We start from the raw sequence: 17,357 nt of genomic DNA on the forward strand, positions 1-17,357 counted from the left end.
AAGTGCTATTGATATACTGTAATAATGTCTAATCAGGCACACTGTTCAGGTCGGTTAATGTAATTGCTAAGATTAACAGAAACAGATGGTAGGTATGAGTTGTTTTTAAGTACTTATAAATAAGAAGGTCTTTCGTGGTGCAACAGTAGTGTCCCTACCTCTGAACCAGGAAGCCAGGTCTGAGGTCCCACCTGTTCCAGAGGTGTGTAATAACATCTCTGAATGGGTTGGTTAGAAAATATCCATACACACAACATTGTGGGCTGAAGGGCCTGTTCTGTGCTGTACTGTTCTATGTTCTATGTTCTATAAATAAGGAACAACTGCGACACTGCGGTTATTGGGTGAGAGCTATAAGATTGAGTAAGTTGATAAACTCTCTCCACAAAGTAAGGCTACAGGCGATGGTTTCCAACTCACCAACCGGCTTGGATCCTATTAAAACTTAAATCTCCAAATGAACTATCATCCTGTGGCTAGCTGGGGGTGACTGATTTTTTTTAAAAGATTGATCTGAATTGGAAAATTAAGGAATTGTTGTGCCTTTGCCAAGATATGCAAAACACATATGCTTATACACGCCCACAAACGTTTACAAGGCAAAACCATTAACTAATAATTCATCTTCCTGGCTTCCAAAAGCACCTCCACTCTCTTCTGCAACATACAAAAGGGTAACTTAAACAGGAACCTCATTCTGCAGATTCAGATTTGAGGATTCAAATGAACACAATGCAACGTGGAAACTGGTATACCTCTTCAGCTGCTAAATACATCCTAAGCTTGAGCTAGTAACAGTACAAAGCTGTGAAACAGTCCTGGCTCCACGAAAAACCTCTGATGTGTTACACATCCCCTGTGAGACACTCAGCATGGTACAAGGGCAAGTGCGATTGTAACAGAACCGCATATTGGTACCTTCACTTTAAAAAGAAGGCACACTTGGAAGTGTAGAGCAGAGAAAAAATGGGGTTGTAGTGTTCGCTGATCAACCATCTGAAGGAATGTTAGTTAACTATCTGCAGCTGTCAATCATAAAAACCCAGCCCCTCCCCCACCCCAGATCAGAGGGAAGAGTTTGAGCATGTGCTGCACTTGACTGTGGCACAATGATACAACAATATGCATCCAGATGAAAGCCGGTTCCTCATCTATAAAATCACTGGATTTTTTTTGCAAGACTCTATTGTTCATTCTCATTAAGGTTTAGCTGCAACTTCTCTTCTCTGGGAGATTAGTTGCTGTTCTAGCTCACTATTTTCTTGTGATTAGACACAGTCTTTTCTGTTGCTGTGACCTGTTAACTCTGAACTGCCTGAGTCACACCCTCTGTGCTATGGAGTATGTAGCCTGGTGAATCCACAGAGAATGGCTCCAATTCCTGAGTCTCTTCCATTCCTTTAAAAGCACTTTCTACCCTTGGGTCTGATGTTGGTTGACTGCAGTCCCATCTGATTTCATCCCTGTCCGGTTCCTTTATTTTTTTTACATCTCTGATGACTCTTTCTCAATCCTGAGTGAGGCCTTTGGTGTCTTTCCTGTAGAGCTGGACCTCCTTTACACTCCTGAAGTATAGCTTGCTTTTTATATCACTTACCTTTGTTAGTTTCATGAGAAAGGATCAAATAATCTTTGAGCTGGATATTGCGTCCAGTAAATTAACTGCCTGGTGTTTCACTTGCTGCATTGTATTATCCAAGAAGATTGAAGTAAGGAGCTGCATTAAATTTTCACAATTTAGAGAGCTCTCTATCTTTCTGTCTGGCTTGTGAACTGGTGGAGTGACTGCAAACTGTTGCAAGTTCCTCAAATCAAATGGGGGAACCATTTTCTGATAGAAATTCATTTGGAATATGCTGTCACCTTCAGAAGAACTTCTTCACATTTTTTTGAAACCTGTCTTATTCTAAAGGAATCTGAATAGCCAGAACATGAGACAATTCATTTCCTTCAAATAAATGAAAGCTTTAATTTCTCCCAGGGCTTTTCTGCTATTTGCAGTTTGTCTTTGAGCAGTTAGTGTACATTTTCCTTCTGTATCCTTATTCAGCAATGGTTAGTATATCACTTCTCTAAACGTGAAGAGCTCTGGATCCCATTTCGTTCTTGTTTAGAATGGGGATATGTCATTGATGTAGGCACTGTGATGGGGTGACCTATAAACATTTTCACTGTATTTTTCATAAAGAAGTACATATGACACTAAATTTCTATTCTTTTCTAACAGTGTTGGTTTCAAATTTTTGCTTCTGAATATCTGTCAATTGATATCATTCCGTTAATTCTTCCTAGCCAGTGCTGTAAACATGCTCTGCTTAATGCATTAACAATAAGCTCCTGGCTCCTCTTGCAGTCATCCATTTGTATCATTGTTCTATACCACATGCAGTTTAGCCAATGTTTTCTCAATTTCAAGGACCTCATGGAATGTTGTGGAAATTCCTCATCAGCTGCTTAGATTTCAAATGGCACATCCAGTCATTTGTACCCTTGAAACGGTGTGGAGAAAGTAGCAGCAGGTCCAGTTAATCAAAGACAGTATGCCCTGAAAACTCAATCTTCATCATGTCGACTGAATGACTTCAAGTGTCACTGATTAAGAGAATTCCCCACTTACAGAACCTTGGTTAAGTGGCTTTAGTGGTTACACAAACACACTTAATCACTTGATTTCACTATCATTGTTGAATTTTACTGTTCTGAGTATTAGGACAGTATATCTTGATTTGGGACTTTATCATAACTGTTTGCATGAATTGCTTGGTTGTGTCTACCAAATCTGCAAAATCTACCATATCCAGTTGGTAAGATTTGAAACTTGGTTCTGTATGTTTTAAAGAGTGTCTAACACAGCACATCTTTTTCCAACAGTTTAATTTTTAATTTTTTTAAATCAGGAGGAAGGACATTTCTAAAGTTCTCTTCCATTGGATCAATCTCAGGTATTGATTGTTAGGAAAGCAACAACAAGAAAAGCACAGGCAATCTGAAATCTGATTTGCTTGGTGCTTAACAGCAAGTTATCAGATAATTTATTGGGAATATTTAGTGGTTACAGGTTCAATAACTTTATGCAAGAGAATATGATCTTCAAATAAACTACAATTAGCTTGCATCTACTGAAGGTTGTCTTTGTTCTGACCTCTGGGTTTTCAAGACTTGTGCAAGAAATATGTCTTTACATTTCTTGCACATTCTTTATCTTATTGCATTGTAGCATTTAAAAATTTAGTTCAGAGCTATTCAACATTGTTTGGACTTTACATCTGGAATTATTTTCGCATTTTTCATTACAAGATATTGAACTGCTTTCTGGTTCCTCACTTTTTTCAGTGGTTTGGCTGTTGATCCTTGAGCTTTTTGTATTGTCCATATTAAGTTTAGTTCCTGCAAATCTTTGTTTGCAGTACCATTGTCTTGTGTCTCAATAAAGTCTCCACTCTACCTTTCTTCAACCTAAATTGGGGAAAGTAGCTAGAATAGAACCGCTGCTTCAAATGTGCCATTTTCTATCTCAAACCATCAAGTATTCTCAGTATTTCTCTGCACTTCTGGATAACTAGTGCAACAGTCTGACACGTTCTGCTATCAAATGAACTTCTTTTATACATTCTCTCAAGGCTTTTCTTGCTGTGGGCTAGATTAGCTACCATTTCACCATTTGCCTTCAATGGCACATTTGACAAAAGATTCAGAGATTTGTCTGATTGTTGAGCATTTCTGCACACAGTTTTCCACTTGAAGTAACTTGTTAAGTTAAACTTACAAGAAGATGCAATGTAACGAGAGGAAAATGGATCAATTTTGATGAAAAACCATACAGGCTGTAGAAAGTTGCTTTCTGGTCTCAACCTCTTTCTCTGACTTCGAAACAACCCTTTAAAACATTCAAGAATGTTTGTTATGTCTAGGAGGTAATGAGCTGGAAGAGTCCAAAAGGTTCAAAACATGCTAGGCATCATTACATGTTCAAAAAACAACTGGGTTAGAGGGGCCAATGAAGACCTTAGGCAACTGCAGTAAAGATGGAAACATGCATCAATACACATCCATCCATAAGTCTCGGGTTGGCCAGCTTGGTTGATTCAGGATCCTCTCAGATGGAGCACTGTCTTTGTGGTACAAAGCGATTTAACATGTTCCCATGATTATGAATCAAACCATCACTGTAACTGCTTCCATTTTAACTATTTTCTCTGCTCTTCTTTTTCTCAAAGCACCCAAATTCTTCGTGGAGTACAGGATCCAGATGCCCTCAGTACCTTCTCGAACGGCAACTCTTCATGTTTCTTCCATTGGCAGACTATATTGTCACGACATCCTCAATTTTGATCCTGTCCCCATAAATGCAGATTCAAATAGGATCATTATATGGCTAGCAGGGGACAGAACTGTAGCACAGCTACTGGACCACTTACTTGGAGGACTGGGCCAAACATTGAGAGACACAAGTTCAAATTCCACCATATCAGCTGTGAATTTTAAATTCAGGTAGTGGAATAAATCCAAAAGAGAAACCTAGCACTGTAAGTCACTCAGTTGCGTCAAAACCACTACAGAAAGCTGTATGGGCAACCAGCGCTGACCGAGGTTACAGATTCAGACGTACCAGAAGCACACTCAGCTCAGTTAACAATGAGATCTTCCTCAACAATATACAGGGACTTGTGCAAAAAGAAACTGGCACAGCTGGCCTAAAAACTAGCCAAGTGACAGCCTAACACAATCAAACTCGCTGAATCAAAACTGAGCAGTCAGTGAGTCTGACTCTCCTCTCACCCTGCCTGGGTATGTCCTACATCACCAGCAGGACAGGCCCAGCAGAGTTTTCATCTGATCCATTGACTGTGGGATGGTTTAGGTGCCCACAGCATACAGCTTCTAATGTTTACCAATCATGTAGCCCTATGCTGTAATTTGGCACCTTTTTAAAAAATATGCCTGGCACTGCTCCTGGCATGCCCTCATACACTCTTTATTGAACTAATACTGATTCCCTAGCCTGTTGGCAATGGTATAGTAGGGGATATGCCAGGCCATGAGATTACAGATTGTGAAAGAATGCCGTTCTACCTCTATGGGGCACTGCCCTGACACAATAATATAGAGTCGGTGTTTGGGCAGCTCAGAAAGAGGCCCTTCAGCCCCCTGTATCCATGTTGGTCATCAAAGCCCTGTCTACTTAATCCCATTTCCCAGCGCTTGGCCTGGAGTCTTCTATGCTATGGTGTTTCAAATGCCCATTTAAATACTTCTTATATGTCTTGATGGTTTTTGTCTCTACTACCCTTGCAGGGAGAGGGTTCTGGGTGAAAGAAATGTACCTCAAATCACCTCTAAACCTCCTGTTCTTTACCTTAAAATTGTGCCCCATGGTTACTGAGCCCTCTACTAAGGGGAAAGCTTCTCCCTATTTACTCTGTCTAAGCCCCTCAGAGCTTTGCACATCTCAGTCAAATACCCCTCTCAGCCTTTTCTGCTCGAAGGAAAATAAATCCAGCCCATCGAGTCTCTCTTCAGAGCTGAAACATTCCAGCCCAGGCAACACCTCAGTGAATCTCTTGTGCACCCTCTCTAGTGTGACCACATTGTTCATTTAGTGTGGCAACAAGAACTGCACACAGTACTCGCGCTGTGGCCTAACTAACATTATATACAGCTCTTATAATCTCGGCTAATAAAGACAAGTATCCCAGTGTATGTAGAATGTGCGATGATACCGCTGTGTTAAACGGCATAGATTTGGAACAGATTTAGCAGGTCATCAGCAGCAAGAGAACTGCATTCAACCACAATCTGTAACTTCATGGCACATCATACCTCACACTCTACCATTAACATCAAATCAGGAGATCAACCTGGTTCAATGGAGCACATCGGAAGGCTTTGTTCAAACATGAACAAAACAGGTGAGATGAACGTGGCTGCTCTTGACATCAACGCTGCTTTTGACCAAGTGTGGCATCAAGGAGCTCTGGCAAAACTGGAATCATTGGGTATCGCGCGGAGTGGGCGGCGGTGCAAACTCTCTGCTGCCTAGGACATAAGAAGATGGTTGTGGTTGTGGGAGGTCAGTTATCTCAGCTCCAGGATATCTCTGCAGGAGTTCCTCAGGGTAGTGTCCTAGGCCCAACCATCTTCAGCTGCTTCATCAATGCCTCCTGTCCATTATCAGGTCAAAGTGGGGATGTTTGCAAATGATTGCGTAATTTTCATCACCATTCACAACTCCTCAGATATTGAAGCTGTTTGCACCCACAAGCAGCAAGACCTAAGCATCATTCAGGCTTGTGGTAATCTATAATAACCAATATTCAAATCACACAAGTGCCAAGCAATAAAAATCTAACCACTTCCCTGTGATATTCCACAGTATTGCTATTATCAAGTCCCCTACCATCAATGCAGTGGAAATCACCAGTGACCAGAAACTTACCAGGACCAGCCACATAAACACTTCAGCTACATACAACAACAGTTTCACAAGTAACTCACGTTCTCACTCCCCAAAGCAAAGCCTGTCCACCATCTACAAGGCACAAGTCAGGAGTGTGATGGAATACTCCCCACTTGCCTGGATGGGGGCAGCTTCAACAACACTCAAGAAGCTTGACACCATCCAGGACAAAGCAGCCGCTTGACTGGCAGCATATCCATAAGTATCCACTCCTTCCACCACCAACGCTCAGTAGCAGCAGTGTGTACCATCTATGAGATGCACTGCAGAAATTCATCAAATCTCCTTATACTGTATCTTCCAAACCCACGACCACTATGATCTAGAAAGACAAGAGCAGCAGGATACTTGTCTTATCCCATGTATTCCAATGCATGGGAACATCACTAGTTCCTCTCCAAGCCACTCACCATCCTGACTTGGAAATATATCATCATTCTGTCAGTGTTGCTGGATCAGAATCCTGGAATTCCCTTCCTACCAACATTGTAGGGTGAAGCTACACCAAATGGATAGCAGAAGTTTTAGAAAGCATCTTCCCATCACATTTTCAAGGGAAGTTCGTGATTGACTAAAATTACCAGCCAAACCGTGATGCCCACACCCTGCGAATGAAGCTTAAAAATTCATGATTCATACCTCCCAAATTCAGCTGAGGTCAAATGCAACACCCAGCCTTTAATCATCTTGCTGCAGTCCAGATCAGGGATTAAATCTTGGCTGTGCTGATGTACAGCACTGGGGCCTTAATCACATACAAGGCTATTTCAAAGAGGGGGCCTTAATTAAATGGAAGGTTATTCCAAAGAGTGACTGCTTCTCATGTAAAGAACTTCCTGATATTGGGGGTGGCACAGTGGCTTAGTTAGCAATGCTACATTACAACACCAGGGACCTGGGTTCGATTCCATCCTCATGCAATTGTGTGGAGTTTGCGTGTCCTCTCTGTGTCAGCATGGGTTTTCACTGGGTGCTTTGGTTTCCTCCCTCAGTCCAGAGATGTGCAAGTTAGATGGATTGGCCACGCTAAATTGCTCCATAGGATTCAGGATGTGCAAGCTAGGTAAATGCAGCGTTACAGGGATGAGCAGGGAGGTAGAGTCTGGGTGGGATGCTCTTTGAAGGGTCAGTGTAGACACAATGGGCTGAATGGCTACTATCTGCACTATAGAGATTTTATGAGCTCAGTCCTGAAGTTGTCTTGAAGAGTTTGAGCCTGTGAAACCATGCTGTCCTCCTGTAATAGACCAGACCAGATAAGGATGGCAGATTTCCTTCCCTGAAGGACTTTAGTAATCCAGATGGGTTTCTACAGCAATCAATGATAGTTCCATGGTCACCATCACCGAGATTAGCTTTCAACTTCCTGATGTATTCATTGAATTTAAATTCCACCAGTGGCTGTAATGGGATGTGAACCCACATCCCCAGAGCCTTTTTTGGGCCTATGGATTACTAATCCATTAACATTACCATGACCATCTCCCATAAACTGAATACTCCTGGTGATCCTTTGAAAGATGCTTGTCATGAAGTACAGCCAGCGTGGTAGAGTCTTTCAAAGTGGGTTGGCGTTTCACTGAGGAATGGTCCTGAGGCATGGTGTTGTGTTGGGAGCAAGGGCAGAGAAGATGTCTCTCAGTGGGAAACCCTCTTCCCAATGCTGGTTCCCTTGACCATTTGCCTCCTTCCTGACCTCCGGCTCTTTCAGAGCCTCTCCAGGCACCATGGCGGGGTTTGCTATGATTCCTGAAGGGCAAGTTTTCAAGAAGGAATTAGATGACTGAGCTGGAGAAAAATGTCTTCACCCAGAAAGTGGGGGTTGGGTGGTGGTGCGGTGGTCAAGGCTGAAACATTGAAGGAGGAGTTAGATATAATTCTTAGGGTTACAGGGTATTGAGAAAAAGTTGAAACAGTGGACTAAGTTGGGATAAACAGCTATGATCATATTGAATGGCAGAGCAGATACTAAGGGCTGAATGGCCTACTCCTGTTCAATTTTTCTGTCTTTCAAACTCTCTTGTTCACTGTGAGGTAAATATCAGCATTGTTGGGAATTAGGGAAGGAAGGCCATCCACAAGCCTTCCCACCTTGGACTTAACTGGGGCAGAGGCAGGGTGAAAGTGGGATTCTCACTTGGTATTCTTCTACCCGATTAGGTGCCCTCACCCACCAGCAAACACACAAATCAGACAAGGTGACAACTCAGCACAGCCATTTGAAATCAATACTTTGATCAATCAAACCCCATTTCTACTGGTCCAACAACCTTAACCCACAGTATGAGAGTGTGATATGGTGTAGATGTAAATGCTTATGAAGGGCAGATGAGGCCTGTTTAAGTGTTGTGATTTGACTGTTTATCCAACCCAGTAATTTATGACAAATAAACAGGCTGAAGCTGTCAGTTAGTATAAAAAAAAGCCCTTTGCTGGACTGATGATTTGGATAAAAACAGTGTGCCAGGATATGGAGAAAAGGCAGGAGACTGCTACGAGGTAATAGAACAGCTCATGGAGTCATAGAGATGTACAGCACGGAAACAGACCCTTCGGTCCAACTCGCCCATGCTGACCAGATACCCTAAATAAATCTAGTCCCATTTACCAGCATTTGGCCCATATCCCTCTAAACCCTTCCTATTCATACATCCATCCAGATGCCTTTTGAATGTTGTAACTGTACCAGCCCCCACCACTTCCTCTGGCAGCTCATTCCATACATGCACCACCCTCTGTGTGAAAAAGTTGGCCCTCAGGTCCCTTTTAAGTCTTTACCTTCTCACCTTAAACTGATGCCCTCTAGTTTTTGACTGCTCTACCATGGGGTAAAGATTTTGTCTATTTACCCTATCCATGCCCCTCAGGATTTTATAAACCTCTATAAGGTCACCCCTCAGCCTCTGACATTCCAGGGAAAATAGCTCCAGCTTATTCAGCGTCTCCCTGTAGCTCAAACCCTCCCATCCCGGCAACATCCTTGTGAATCTTTTCTGAACCCCTTCAAGTTTCACAACATCTTTCCTACACCAGGGAGACTAGAACTGCATGCAGATTTCCAAAAGTGGCCTCACCAATGTCCTGTATAGCTGTAACATGACCCTCCCAACTCCTGTACTCAATGCACTGACCAATAAAGGCAAGTGTATCAAACACCTTCTTCACAGTCCTGTCTACCTGTGAGTCCACTTTCAAGGAACTATGAACAGGCACCCCAGCTCTCTTTGTTCGGTGACACTCCCCAAGACATTACCATTAAATGTACAAGTACTGCCCTGATTTGCCTTTCCAAAAAGCAGCACCTCACATTTATCTAAAATAAACTCCATCTGCCACTCCTCGGCCCATTGGCCCATCTGATCAAGATCCCGTTGTACTCTGGGGTAACCTTCTTCACTGCCCAGTAACCTCCAATTTCAGTGTAACTTGCAAACTCACTAACCGTACCTCTTATGCTCACATCCAAATCATTGATATAAATGACAAAAAGCAGTGGACCCAGCACTGATCCTTGTGGCACACCGGTGGTTACAGGCCTCCAGTCTGAAAAGCAAACCTCCACCACCACCCTCTTTCTTTTACCTTTGAGTCAGTTCTGCATCCAAATAGCTAGATCTCCCTGAATTCCATGTAATCTAAACTTGCTAACCAGTCTACCATGCTGAACCTTGTTGAACGCCTTACTGAAGTCCATATAGATCACGTCCACCACTCTGCCTTCATTAATCCCATTTATTACTTCTTCAAAAAACTCAATGGCGTTAGTGAGATTTCCCACACACAAAGCCACATTGACCATCCCTAATCAGTCCTTAACTTTCCAAATACATGTAAATCCTGTCCTTCAAGATTCCCTCCAACAACTTACCCACCACCAATGTTTGGCTTATCGGCCTATAGTTCCCTGGCTTTTCCTTACTCTAGCTTTTTCTTAAATAGTGGAACCACATTTGCCAACCTCCAGTCTTCTGGCACCTCACCTGTGGCTCTCAATGATACAAATGTCTCAGCCAGGAACCCAGTAATCACTTCCTTAGCTTCCCACAGAGTTCTAGGGTACACGTGATCAGGTCCTGGAGATTTATCAACTTTTATGCATTTTAAGACATCGAACGCCACTTCTTACGTCAACAACAAGTAAAACAAAGTTGCTGGAAAAACTCAGCAGGTCTGGCAACATCTGTGAAGGAGAAAACAGAGTTAACGTTTCAGGTCTGGTGACCATTCCTCAGAACTGATGGTGGCTGGGAAAACATCAGTTCCCCTGTAATACGGACATTTTTTCAAGCTATCACTTTTTATTTCCCCAAGTTCTATACCTTCCATATCCTTCTCCACAGTAAACACGGATACAAAAGACTCGCTTAGTTTCTCTCCCAGGTCTCGCAGTTCCACGCATAGGGTACCTTGCTGATAGTTAAGAGGACCTATTCTCTCTCTAGTTATCCTTTTGTTCTTAATGTATTTGCAGAATCCTTTTGAGTTCTCTTTAACCCGATTTGCCAAAGCTATCTCATGTCCCCTTTTCGCCCTCCTGATTTCCCTCTTAAGCGCACTCCTGCTGCCTTTCCAGTCTTCTAGGGATTCACTCAATCTCTGCTGTCTGTGCCTGACAAATGCTTCCACCTTTGCAGGGACAATGGACTGAATGGCCTCCTTCCGCACTGTAACAATTCTGAGATTCTGTGAGACTGCTTTGAAGGATAGGCAATCAGATGTCTATTAGCAAAGGGGAGGCACTGGCAGATGGTGAAATTTGAATTCATTAAAATCCTGGGTTAAAAGCTAACCTAATGTTGACCATGTAACTGTTGTGAAATGTAATTGTCTGATTCACTAATGCCCTTTATGGAAGGAAATCTGCCAACGTTCTCCAGTCTGGCCGAAACGTGACTCCAGAGCCACAGCAAAGTAGATGACTTTTAATGGTCCTCTGGAATGACTCTGGCAAACCACTCAGTTCAAGGGGCAATTCAGAATTAGCAATAAAAGCCAGCCCTTCCAGAGACACCCACATCCCAGATAGGAACACAGAGAGAAAAAAATCTATTACCATTTGTTCCTGCAGTATCAATCGAGTTGTTGCTTGGGATTTCCCAAGGGTTGTTCTTGTAGCTGATATGATTCTGAAATCTTGGCTGAGTTTGAAAAATTAAAAGAACATTTCTCTTGACTTGAACACTAGAGGTTGCATTTTGATTGACAGTTTAAAGGTGATATTACTGCGTTAACTGCTTTTGATCTGGTTACCAAATAGAACTTGGATTTTAATACAGATTGGACACTGAGGGGAATTAAAACCTTTGAAATCCTTTCACAAATGGGAGATTTTTGCATTAAAGAAGGTTTAAGTGAGATCTCCATTGAGTTGTTATAAGTTTGTTCGTTTTTTTCCATCTCCAGTTGATGACTGAGCTCTGCCCATTGTAGATGCTGGGTGAGTGGCATGCATTGGCATAGAGAGGGCATGGGGAGTAGGTGTGAGATTGGAGGTATGAGGTCAGGAGAGGCTAAGATCTTTTACAAGAAATGGAAAGTATTCCCAATGAACCCAGGCAGGCCTTTGAAGAAGCCTACCTCAGCACTCGCCTGTTTGTCATCTTGGTAATGAAAATCCGCCCTTTATTCTCTGCAACGTACTTACCTTGGCTTTGCAGCAGGCAATTTTCAAACAGGGTGAGTATAGAAGTGTGTTTAAAATGCACAGCACATACAAAGCATCAAATAAGTGATGGATTTTGAGTTTGTCAGTCTGTACCTTACTCTACAAGTGTGAGGTGATTAGAGATTAAATACATCTTTGGAACACATTCCTTATTTTTGCTGTTGTATTAGTCACCTTACACTGCAATCTTGCCTGTCCTAGGTATTTTTTGGGGGGGGAGGGCAGTGTTTAAACTGGTTTGATTGATCGCATAGTTCCTCTTGACCATACCATATATCTAAACTAGGGATGCTTGCAAGCCACTGAATGCAAGGCCTGGAAAAAAATTGAGTTTTTCCAAGTTTTGCCTGCTTAATGAGCATTGGATGGTCTGTACTGTGTATTTGCTCAGTCAAAATAAAGGTACAGGTACATTATAATTTACACACATCTTCAAAATGTCTTGGTCGATTACACAATATGGATTCCATGCAATCAACAGCAGTGAGTTTCATCCCACATTCTCTAATGTCAAATCTTTCAAACGTTATGATGGCATCAAACTCAGTCAGTGCAATGCTTGATTGTGTTCAGATTTGTTTAAAGTGACACAATAGGAGTACCATAGAGCATGGTATAAAGAAGGGAGGGAGTGGAAGGAAAAGCTGTCAGACAAGGCCACCAGTCTCCAGTGGACTGGATTGAGAACAACCAGGTACAACAAGATGAACACCACGGCTGTGCATATACTTAACAAGCTGAGAAGCACACTGTTACGATCACACATACATTCAGACGTCAAAAACAGTCGACTGCACCTCAGATTTGCACACAAATGATCACAGTTCCCAATCAATGAATTTAATCAAGTTTGGCACTTTGTGGATCAATTTCCAATCACTCGCATTGGCCTGATCCATATTTGTGCATATGCTCCATGCGTACATCTTTGCACCTGGTGATTCTCCATTTAGGTTACAGCAGAAAAACCCTTTTAAACACTAAAGGAAAGCCAGGCCAAATGAGAACGGCTGATGTATGTTCTACGATGGCATGTAGTTTGGGCCAGTCTAAATGTGATGAGGCAGCCTAATGTATCTCCCTTTCAGGAGAGGGTGCAGGTGGGGGAATAACAGGGAGAGGGGATAAGTTCAGCAGCTGTGTCATGGTTAATTTACCCCTTCCCAGAGTTTATTGATCAATTCTAGCATGCTTAAACTTGTTCTCATATGCATGCAGAAGGTCAGCTGCTATTCCATCTTACCCTCATCCCTTCAAATCGTGACAAGGCTCTTAGAGGTCTCAAAGCTCTTAGTGTCCTAAGAGACTTAATGGCACCTAGTTCGGAGTAGCCCAGGGCATTAGCTACGAGGCTGACTAAGGAAACCTATACAGAAACAGAAAAGCAAAGTTCCCAATACTGTTAGCAAAGGCCCTATTGCTGATGAAACAAAATGGACTAATTATAAGATTGCCTCAAGCTTGTTGCGATGAACTGAGGCCAGCTCCCTACTTCCCTTGCCTGAAGTAATTCCTAGTGACCTAGAAGGAAATGCGAAGTTGAGAAGAGGCATAAGACAGAACAAAAGGAAGAAAAGTGAAAAGAAGGGTCACAGACACACAGACAACTAAAGGGGACCTGTTGGAGGAAAACGCCCAATGGATGATAAGAACCTTACCCTTGCCCTTTACTGTGTGAAGATCCGATCGAAGTGAGGGGAGAAAAAGCCCAGAAAATTAAGCCACACAAATAAAAGGTACCTACAAAAAAGAATACAGGTAAATCTGTGCTGCACATCAAATTAACCTCTGATATATCCTTTATATACAGAGGCACTGCATTGGAAATGGGTCATGGGATTGGATGTGGGTGAGTGGCAGAGGGACACAGGGTTCCATCTGCAAACAAACTGATCCTAACAATAGTCAAACCGGCATTTCATGATGTTAAGCTCGAAAATGTTCAATTTAACATTTTGTACTCAAATTCAGATGCACAAAACCAAGTGGGATTCCCAGAAAATTTCAATTGGAAGCTGCACTCCAGCTCACTCTCTTCGGGAAGTTTCTGAAATCTTATTTGCTGTTAAATCAGGTTTGAAAAGATTCAAAGAATTTGAAGCTGGTACCCGGCAGAATACACTGCCTCCAAGCAAAACATGGTCGAAAGTTCGAGCCTTTGCTAATGTGAGAACTTTAAAAACTGGACACTGAAGATGGTCTTCTTCAGTTCTTGACTCAATGTTTGTATGAGGGCACTACGCAGCTGCAAGGCCTGGGGAGCAGAGAAATGCGGCAGTGGAAGAGGAAATTACAGAGTCTGAGGGGCTAGGTTTGACACACTTTAGTATTAATATGTTAAATAAGTGAAATCTGTACCCCTTAGTACCTCCTAGGGAAGACAGAATTTCCCACTCTATCTACAAACGGTTTAAAATTCAAATTCTAAGGGATGCCCATTCAGCATGGCTTGATATTGATGTTTAGGTTGGATCTTATTTTGAACAACTAAATTAATGGCATTTGTGATTGGGTTTACATTGCACTGGTACAGTAATGTAGCTCTTTCACTGTGGTCAAAAAGTCAGATATTATATATTAAGCAGGTTTGATGAATGTGTAGAGTAAATGTACTAGCATCTCCCCGATCCATGCTTTTTAATACCTCTGATTTATTTTAGAGATTATCATGAGTGTAGTTCTTCATATTCAAAAGATACTTGGCCAAGAAGAAACAAAGGAAGGAACAAAAACCCATTCTGTCAACATTTTAACTCGCTTTCTTTTTACACCTTCTGAGCACTGAAGACAATATAATAGAATTAAGCCATCAAATAAAGAACAAATGCAAACATTTGGTTTGTCTGTAATGAATTCTGACTCAGTATTATAGCTGAGCTTATGACTGACACAAATCACTAAACAAACAATAGTAATTTAACAGAGATAATTGGTACTGTATGTTACACTTGTCCCCAGAAATCACAGCAGGGATATGCTGAGTGAGTTAGCCACCGTAAACAAAACAGCAAACCCAAATTTGTCTTCAGTACTCAAACAGGTCAACTGCAGTTGTTCTGCACAACTGGGAAACATCTTAAAATCAATTCATTCTTTGAACTTTTAGAGAACACATACAAGTAGCCTGAAACAATTCATAATCTTCCAAAAGGCTATAAATTTAAAATGTTTACAATGTTGTCAGTATTCACTCTAAACATGACAAGAGGGAGCAATCCATTCTACAAGGAAGGGAGTGAGACAATAAGCTGGTCTACAGGTTATCAACTGCGTTAGTTCACCTTCAGACAAGACGGAATACTAAGCATGCTCACATCCACCTGTTTACAATGGTTATTGTACCCGAAGCCAAAAGGAAAAGTAAAGGTGCTGCTCGTCCAAGACTCTGAAAAGGAAGTTAATGAGATCTGTATGTAACATGCTAATTATTATGTGTTTATCTAATCAATTCAACCAACATGGAAATTTAAATCCATTGGCAAAATACTAACAGAGACCATGCACCACCATTTTGCCATCAGAATGTTTCACATTCATATCACACTAACAAGTTTGAAAACAATCACTGGAAGCATCTTTGGGCTAAAACACAAAGTAATTATAAACTTTCATTATGTACAGTTTTATGTGTTGCTTTAGAATCTCTCACACACACACACACACACACACACACACACACACACACACAAGTGAGTACATGGTGGGTATAAATGGTGACGCGTACAATATGATTCCTCCTGTATTCCTGCCCATGTTCAATTTTACGGTCTTAACCCTGCTACTTCAGCATAAGAAAGCAGACTCCAGCACCCAAATTTGTCAAGTGGGTTTAGCCTGACACTGGTGGTGTACATGAAGATATGTCAGATCCTGGGCTAGCCTACTGGGTGAAGGGGTTACAAATGGTGCTGAACAAAATGAGGGACAGAGGGCCTTGCAAGAACGAAATCGTAAACTTTCTTCGAAGATTAACACTCAGTGGTTCATTCTCTTGGGGAAGCAAAATAGACAATAAAATTGGTACTTTATGAGCTAACAATGACTAATAAGGCAGCAGATACATGGGAACACCATCCCCTGCAAGATCCCCTCTGAGCCACTCACCATCCTGACTTGGGAATATATCAGCCGTTTCTTCACTGTCAGCAAGTCAAAATTCTGGAATTCCCTCCCTCATGACATTGTGGACTAACTACAGCGTGTGGACTGTAGCGGTTCAAAGAGGCAACTCACCACCACCTTCTCAAGGGAACTTAGCCAACAACATCCATATTCCAAGAATGAATGAAAAGAAAATCAATAAACAGTTAAACTTCAAGAAATTATTCAAAGTATCAATGTGCTGCAAAACTTCTTCTAACTTTTCCTTCCTTCTCGTGAACAAGTGGAACAGCCTCTTTTGAAACTCATTCATTTTAGAATGAGGATAGTGTGTATTTAATCTCCAATTATATGTGCTGTCCAACATTTCACCATTTTTTACACTATGTGTGCTATTTTCCATCAGGTTGGAGTTCTATCAGATTTGGTTTTAAAATTTCTTGGTGAAACACCTTGAGGCATTTTATTATATTAAAGGGCTCAATGAATACGAATTGTTACTGGCATTTGTAATGCATTGATTAATGTGCTAACTTCCTTTGTTTTTTTAAAGTAAATGTTTTCGCCAAAAAAATGGCAGATGGATTACAATGTGGGAAAGTGAAAGGTTATGCATTTTGCTAGGAAGAATAGAGGCAGGGACTATTTTCTAAATGGGAAAAGGCTTCAGACACCTGAAGTATAAAGGGACCCGGAAGTCCTAGTTCAGGATTTTCTTAAGATTAACCAGCAGGTTCAGTTGTCAGTTGGAAAGACAAATGCAATGTTAACATTCATTTCAAGAGGGCTAGAACATACGAGCAAGAATGTAGGAGCAAGGCTGTACTGCTGAGACTGTATAAGGCTCTGGTCAGACTGGATTTGAAATACTGAGAGCAGTTTTGAGCCCCATATCTAAGGAAGGATGTGCTGGCCTTAGAGGTGGTCCAGAGGAGGTTCACAAGAATGATCCTGGGGATGAAGGACTTGTCACATGAGGGGTGGTTGAGGACTCTGGGTCTGAACGCAATAGAGTTTAGAAAGAAATGGGGGAAATCTAACTGAAACTGACAGAATACTGGGAGGCCTGGATAGAGTGGACTTGGAGAAGATATTTCCTTGAAGTAGGAGAGAATAGGATCCAAGGGCACAACC

At 41.8% G+C, this 17,357-nt stretch overlaps 1 protein-coding gene across 10 annotated transcripts in view; it reads right to left on the bottom strand.

The window, feature by feature from the left end:
- LOC125448188 (sodium channel protein type 8 subunit alpha-like) overlaps window positions 1-17,357 on the bottom strand; it is a 326,376-nt gene that overhangs the window by 26,654 nt on the left and 282,365 nt on the right. For 7 of the 10 annotated variants that reach the window (XM_059643399.1, XM_059643398.1, XM_059643400.1 and 4 more), the window contains one exon: window positions 13,366-13,488. The exons of the other annotated variants lie outside the window; for them this stretch is intronic. In XM_059643399.1, coding sequence (XP_059499382.1) covers window positions 13,366-13,488 — 123 coding nt within the window. The remainder of the gene's footprint in view (window positions 1-13,365; window positions 13,489-17,357) is intronic. 10 annotated transcript variants of the gene reach the window in all.

The sequence above is a fragment of the Stegostoma tigrinum genome, chromosome X (genome assembly GCF_030684315.1).
Source record: "Stegostoma tigrinum isolate sSteTig4 chromosome X, sSteTig4.hap1, whole genome shotgun sequence".
Classification (NCBI taxonomy): Eukaryota; Metazoa; Chordata; class Chondrichthyes; order Orectolobiformes; family Stegostomatidae; genus Stegostoma; species Stegostoma tigrinum.